Consider the following 7,709-nt stretch of genomic DNA (forward strand, 5'->3'; position numbering starts at 1 on the left):
CCCACCTCGGCCTCCCAGAGTGCTAGGATTACAGGCATGAGCCACCACATCCGGCTCAGGTTGCTCAGGCTGGTCTTGAACTCCTGAGCTTAAGTAATCCTCCCGCCTCGGCCTCCCAAAGTGCCAGGATTACAGGCACGAGCCACCATGACTGACCTGGAGGCTGAGAAGCCTTAAGAACCGCAGTGGGCAAGCTGATGATCCAGAAGAGCCAATGGTATAGTCAAGTCCAAAGGCCTGAGAACCACGAGAGTTGGTGGTGTAAGTTCTAGTCTGAGTCCAAGTCTGAAAGCAGGAGAAAACCAGTGTCCCAGCTCTCTAAGTCAGGCAGGCATTGAGAATGAATTCTCCCTTACTTAACCTTTTATTTTATTCAGACTTTCAGTGAATTGGATGAGGGCCACCCACAGTGGGGAGGGCAATCTGTTTTATTCATTCTTACTGATGCAGTTGTTAATCTCATTCAGAAACACCTACACAGATACACCCAGAATGACTCTAAATATCTGGACACCCTGTGGCCCACCCAAGTTGACACATAAAATTAACCATCACAGAGAGTATAGCCATCTTATCAATACTAAATCCAACAGTCTGTGAATACAGGATGCTTTTCCATTTATTTAGATCTTCTTTAATTTTGTTCAATGATGTTTTGTAGTTTTAAGTGTACAAGTTTTGTACATTGGTGAATTATACTCCAAAATATTTTATTCTTTTTGATGCTATTACAAATGGAATTATTTTCTTAATTTCTTTTTGAGATTGTTAATTGCTAATGTATAGAAATATGATTCAATTTTGTTTATCAATATTGTATCCTGAAACCTTGCCGAACTTATTAGCTCTAATAAATTTTTTTGTGGATTCCTTAGGATTTCCTACATATAAGTGTCATCTGGAAGCTTTACTTTTTCATCTCCAGTCTGAATGCCTTTTACTTCATTTTCTTACCATTTGCCCTGGCTAGAACCACTAGTATGATGTTGAATAGAAGTGATAAGAGCAGACACCATTGTCTTGTTCCTGATCTTACAGAAAAAGCTTTCAGTTTTTCACCATTAAGTGTGGTATTGGCTGTGAGTTTTTTGTAAATAGCTCTATCAGTTTGAGGAAGTTCCCTTCTCTTCATTGTTTGTTGAGTGTTTTTATCAACAAAGAATGTTGGATTTTGTCAAATGTTTTTTCTGCATCTGTTGAGCTGAGCATATGATTTTTTGACCTTTATTCCATTAATACGGTATATCACATTGATTGATTTTTTTGTATGTTGAACCAATGTTACATTCCTGGAATAAATCCTACTTGGCCTTGCAAATTTTGGGGGCCCCCAGGAATGCCCACAGTTTGATAATTTTCCAGAAGAACTCACTGAGAGCTGTTGTTCTCACAGTTGTGGTTTATTATAGCCAAAAGGATATAGATTAAAATCGATCAAAGGAGAGGCTAATAGGGCAGGGTCCAGGAGAGTTCCACCTATGGAGCTTGCAGTTGTCCTCTCCTGGTGGAGTTGTATAGACAGCACACACTTCTCCCAACAGTCATGTGTGAAAATACACATAGAGTATTGTCAACCATAGAATCTCATGTGAACCCAGTGGGGCTCAGTGACATAGACATGGTTGACCACACTTGTGGTTAACCTTATTCTCCACCTGTACATGGGTTGGACATTCCAAGGGTTTAGAGATCACTTCCCAGGAGCCACAGGCAAAAGCCAGACTTCTCTCTTTGGGTAAGATTAATCCTTTACTGCACAGTCATGGTACAGAATCCTTTTTTGTTAAGTGACAGAATTGGTTTGTTAATATTTTGTTGAAGATTTTACATCTATATATTCATAAGGGATATTGATCATTAGTTTTCTTTTCTTGTTATATCTTTGCCTGGTTTTAGTATCAAGGTAACTCTGGCCTCAGAATGAGTTAAGAAGTGAAGTGTTCCTTTCTTTTCTGTTTTTTTGGAAGAGTATGTAAAGGATTGGTGTTAATTTTTTCCTTAAGTATTTGGTAGAATACAGTGATTTTCTCTATTTTTCTATTTTCATTGATTTCTGTTTTCATTATTATAGCCTTCCTTCTGCTTTCTTTCGATTTGCTTTGCTCTTCTTTTTCCAGGTACTTGCGGTGGAAGCTTAGTTTACTGATTTTCTTATTTGTTATATATGCATTTTTAGTGCTATCAATTACCCTTTCAGAACTGGATTGACTGTGTTGCACAATTTTGTTATATTATTACTTTGATTTTAATTCGGTTCATTGCATTTGTTGATTTCCCTTGAGACTTCATTGATCCATGAATTATTTAGAAGTGTTTTATTTAATTTCCATGTGTTTGGTGGAGATTTTTCCTGTAATCTTTCTGTTGTTGATTTCTAGTTTGATTCCACCGTGATGAGAGAATACACTCTGTGATTTCAATTCTTAAAAATTGATAGAGGTTTGTTTTATGGCCCAGAATATGGTCTGTCTTGGTACATGTTTTATGATTCTGCTGTTGCGGTATGATGTGTTCTACAAATGTTGATTAGCTCCTGTTGGTTGATGGCATTGTTGAGTTCTTTAATATACTTGCCTATTTCTATCCATTGTTGAGAGTTGGGTATTGAAGCCTCCGAGTATAATTGTGGGTTTCTCTATTTCTCCTTTCATTCTGGCAGTCTTTGCCTTACATATTTTGCAGCTCTGGATTGCTGTTCTTTTTGATGAATCTACCCTTTTATCATTATATAATGTCCTCTGTTTCTAGTAATTTTCTTTGCTGAGGTCTTCTTTACTTGCTTTATACCTTCTCCTGCTTTCTTTTATTAATGTTTATATATGTTTTTCTATTATTTTTCTTTCAATCTGTCTGTATCATTGTAACTGGAATGATTTTCTTGAGTTTCTTATAGTTGGGTCCTGTTTTTTAATCCTCTTTGCCAATCCTTTCAAATTGGTATATTTAGGTCATTACCATTTAATGTAATTATTGATATATTAGGGCTTAATTCTACCATTTTATTTTTTTCTATTTTTGCTTTGCTTTTTATTTCTGTTTTCTTTTTCCAGAATTTTTTGGGGTTACTTGGTTTTTTGTACTGTTTTTTGACTACAGTTGTTTCTCAGTATCTGTGGAGGACTAGTTCCAGGACCTCCTTCATATACCAAAATCCAAACATACTGAAGTCCCATGATCAGCCCTGTGGAACCTGTATACATGAAAAATTGTATATTTGCCCTCTGTTTACTTGGATTTCTCATTCCTTCAAATACATTATTTTTAATCTTCATTTAGTTGAAAAAAAATCCACGTATAAGTGGGCCTGCACAGTTCAAACCCGTGGTGTTTGATGGTCAGCTGTATAGCTCTTTGAATGGATTTTTTAGTGCTTGCTCTAGGTATTACTTGACATTTACATAAGTTGTCACAAACTAATGGTATCATCATTTTATCAGTTCTGGTGAAATGCAGAAATCCTACCTCACTTTACTTTCCCCATTCAATATATAATTGTCTTAAATATTTCCTCTACATACATTTAGAACTACATTATCAGAAGTTTTGCTTCAACCATCAAACATAATTTTAAAAACTTAAGAAGAGAAGGAAAGTCCATTGCATTTACCCATATTTTTGCTTACCCTGTTCTTTCTTTCTTCCTGATCTTCCAAGATTCATTCTTTTATTATTTCCTTTCTACTCAGAGAACATCATTGTGCCATTTTTTTAAGGTAGGTCTGCTGGCAGCACATTCTGTTAATTTTCTTTCATCTGGAAATGTCTTGATATCCCCTTCATTCCTAAAGCGTATCTTCCCTGGGTGTACAATTCTAAGTTGATAGTTATTTTCCTTTAATTTAAAAAAAAAAGTGCAACTTATGGCCTCCATAAATTTTGATGAGAAGTTTGTTGTCATTCAAATTGTTTTTCCCCTGTAGGTAAGGTATTGTTCTCTGTCCACTTTCATAATTTTTTTCTTTGTCTTCAGTTTTTAGAAGTTTAATTATAACGTATCTTATATGAATATATTTGATTTTATTCTGTTTGGGTTTCACTAAACTTTAGAATCCGTAGATTTATGTTTCTTGCCAAATTTGAGAATTCTTTAGCAATTAGTTCTTCAGGTGCTTTTTTAGCCCCTTTCTCCCCTTTCTCTTTCTCCTCCCCTTCTAGAACTCAGATGACACAAAAGTTAGACCTTGTTTTGTAGTCCCATAAGTCCATAATGCTGTGTTTATTTTTAAGTTAGTCTTCTTTCTGTTGTTCAGACTGAGTAATTTCCATTGTTCTGTCATCCAGTTCACTGATTCTTTCTTCTGCCCCATCTTTCTGCTGTGGACCCACCTACTTTTGATGCATGTTGTCATGTTTCTCGACTCTAAATTTTTCATTTCATTTTTCTTTATATCTTTTGATTTTTTTCACAGTGACTTTTTCTTTGTTAATGCTTTCTGTTTTCTCATTAGTTTCAAGTGTTTTCCTAATTGCTTGTTGAAGCATTTTTACCAGGGCTCCTTTAAAATCTTTGTTAGATAATTCTAACATTTCTGTCATCTGGGAATTGTCACCTATTGTCTTTTTTATTCAACTTGAGATCTTCCTGTGTTTTTGCTATTACACATGCTTTTTGATTGAAAACAAGGCATTTTCACATTAGGTTATGAGACCCTGGATCTCATTTAAACCTTTTCTTCTTGCTGGCCTTCTTTGACACTCATCTGCCTGAGGAAAGCTGAGGTGTTGCTCCATTACTGCCAGATAGAGGTGGAAGTTCAAACTCCCCATTAGGCCTCCACTGACATCTGAGGGGCCTGGTTTTACCCCTGGGCAGAGGCAGGCATCCCCGCTCCCTACCTCGTGTCCACCAGCACCATACAGGGGTTGTTCTTGTTTTCGTTTGGTGATGGTGAAAGTCTTCACCCTCCGCTAGACCACTTCTGACACCTCCCAGCTGGGAGATGGAGGGGCACCTTGTTCCTGCTGGGTGCAGGTAGAATCCAGACTCCCAGTGTGGTCTGTACTGCCTCAGTGGCAGGGTGGAGGGCAGAATAAAGCCTCAGCTCCCTGTTTGGCCCTCCCTGAGGCCACCTTGGCCGGAGTGCTGGACTCCTCCTTAAAGTCCTGCAAGAATGGGCACCATGGCTCCCTTCTCAGCCTTGACAATATGGAGGCGGGTCATTTTTCTGTTGTATTTGACTGCAGTAGAGAGGTACTGTTTAAATGTTTTCTCTCTTGCTAGGCTGCCCCTTTCCTAGTCCTCTGGCTAGAGAGAGCAGGCTTCTGTCTGTTCTCTTTTTTGGTCTCCACCTACTGGCATTTCTGGGTTGCTGGTTCTTTACTTCCATGCTATAGATATAGGAAGAAAAAAGAAAACCAGGGAGCCTACCATCATGTTTTGCCTTGGGCCTTAAAGTCCCTAGCAGGTCTGCCCTCTTTTGTCCACCACTCATAGACATTTGTTTTATATAAAATGACCTGTGCTCTTAGTTGTGCTTAGTGGGAGGAATGGGGGAAAGGATGTCTCTTCCATCTTTCTGGAGGCAGAAGTCTTCCAAGTTGTTTTCAACAGGTTAGCACTTTGTGTATTTAATATTCTTGTCTAGTAAGATTTTCTACTGTATGGTGTTGGATTAAAAGAATGTATTTCACAGCTAAACTAACATAAGATACATAAGTATTTTCTAAAGGGCAACAGATGAGAATTATTTTACCTAATATAAGAAGGTAAACCTTTTAAATTTAACTGTTTTCTGTGCCTAGGTTGGGGCAAACACAATGGATAATCCTTTGTTGAAGTACAGTGCAAAGGATTACTTCTTCAAAGCAGCCCTCTGTCACTTCATAGTGGACGAGTTGAATGCCAAGGTAAGGAGTCCCCTGCGAACAGCCCTCACGTACACATACTCTGCTGTTCTTGATGACATTTCGTTTGGGTGTTAGTAGTGAGACTAAATTGGGTTCATTCAAAGTAATAATAATTCTGCGATATATGTCCAAGCTGTAGTCTTTTAACAGCTGCTAAAGCTATTCTCTTAAAGTTTTTGGATAGCCACATTTCCCTTCGTAGTTTTGCTTTAAAGAAATTAGGGGGCTAGGCGCGGTGGTTCATGCCTATAATCGCAGCGCTTTGGGAGGCCAGGTGGGAGGATTGCTTGAGCCCAGGAGTTCGAGGCTGCAGTGAGCTGTGATGGTGTCACTGCACTCCAGCCTGGGTGGCAAAAAAAAGAGAGAAAGAAATTAGGGAACTAAGGGGGAGACTATAAAGGTAGATTAATATCCTTAGAAAGAAAAAAAAAAAACTACTCAGAAATGGAGTTGGAATGGGGACTGGGAAGAAGCGGAAGCTGGGAGATGAGAGGCAGAGGTGGGGCAGGCGCAGTGGGCAGTGGGCAGTGTCAGGAGTCAGAAGAGCAGGGTTAAACCCCCAAGACAAAAAGTGTTCTTTCCTCCAACTTTGAGCAGGAATCTAAATGTGATTTATTTGTAATCTGGATAATATTAAGGAAGAGCTTCTCCATTTAATGATGAACACAGACACCTGGTCTGTGAATTTTTAGAATTAATTTTCTTTCACATTGCCTTCTCTAAGTGGCCTAACTTAGAAAAATGGGTTTAGAAATCACTCTTAATTGACATTGAAAATTCAGAATAAATGGGTTTCCTGTATTGATTCTGTTGTTGGATTTAATAGCCTACTTCTTAAACACTTACATAGGATGTAGATAGTTCTTCTTGAAGTTAATACGATGTTAAAAGCTTTGTTTCCTAGTTCAGAAAGTCTGACATTGATGAGTGATTTTTCTTTCTCAGCTTGCTCTTGAGAAGTATGAAGAAATGTTTCCAGCATTTACTGATTCAAGAGAATGTAAATTATTGAAAGTAAGTAATATTAGAACTTTAAAGAGCCTTTTCTCTATCAGGTAACAATACCTAAGTGGAATTGGGTTTATAGTGGAATTTTCATCCATAAAGTCTGCTGAGGAGACCTGGTACTTCCCTGCCTTTGCGGTATATGAGTTCAAATGTCATTACAGTCAGGAACAGAGGATTGCGTTCTGAAACAGGCAGTTCAGAAATATTAGTAAAAAAAGCTAGATTCCTGACTTGGATCTTGACTTGTATTTGAATGTTTCCCTAGTTGTGTGAGATACTTGGCAATATCAGTTAATGTCATACTAAGGCTGTTTCTGTGTTTAAAGTATCCATTCAGAAATAGGACTTTTTCATCTTACAAAACTAATATTTTCGTATCTTTATGCTACCAGAAACTTCTAGAGGCCCATGAAGAACAGAACAGTGAAGCTTACACTGAAGCAGTAAGTTCTCCCTTTGGGATATATTACATTCTTTGAAGACTTAAGTTATAGAATTCTTTTCCTTTTCATTGTGTAAATTCTGAACATTTATTTGAATATTATTCCAGCATACCTACATTGTATTTTCCAAAGGTCACGTTTTATTATCTCCCATAAATTAGACAGTTCCATTAGCCATGCTGAAACATGCTGAAATGCCAATTGTACTCAGCACTGTTTCCTGACTTACACTCAAAACTAATTTAGCTTTCAGGCTAGTTCAAGAGCAAATATCACATATATACCGTTACGATTTGTCACTTTAATATTTTCTTTTGAAAATAATCTGATCTAAGAGAGGCATGGTGGCACACACCTGCAGTCCCAGCTACTCGGAAGCTGAGGTGAGAGGATCCCTTGAGCCCAGGAGTT

The 7,709-nt window shown here is 37.8% G+C and overlaps 1 protein-coding gene across 4 annotated transcripts in view; it reads left to right on the forward strand.

The window, feature by feature from the left end:
- Positions 1-7,709, forward strand: part of NAPB (N-ethylmaleimide-sensitive factor attachment protein, beta) — a 58,046-nt gene that overhangs the window by 44,073 nt on the left and 6,264 nt on the right. For all 4 annotated transcript variants that reach the window (XM_012653127.1, XM_012653129.1, XM_012653126.1 and 1 more), the window contains 3 exons: positions 5,743-5,847; positions 6,793-6,861; positions 7,248-7,298. In XM_012653127.1, the coding sequence (XP_012508581.1) occupies positions 5,743-5,847; positions 6,793-6,861; positions 7,248-7,298 (225 nt within the window). The remainder of the gene's footprint in view (positions 1-5,742; positions 5,848-6,792; positions 6,862-7,247; positions 7,299-7,709) is intronic.

This window comes from Propithecus coquereli, unplaced genomic scaffold (genome assembly GCF_000956105.1).
Source record: "Propithecus coquereli isolate 6110/MARCELLA unplaced genomic scaffold, Pcoq_1.0 Scaffold411, whole genome shotgun sequence".
Taxonomy (NCBI): Eukaryota; Metazoa; Chordata; class Mammalia; order Primates; family Indriidae; genus Propithecus; species Propithecus coquereli.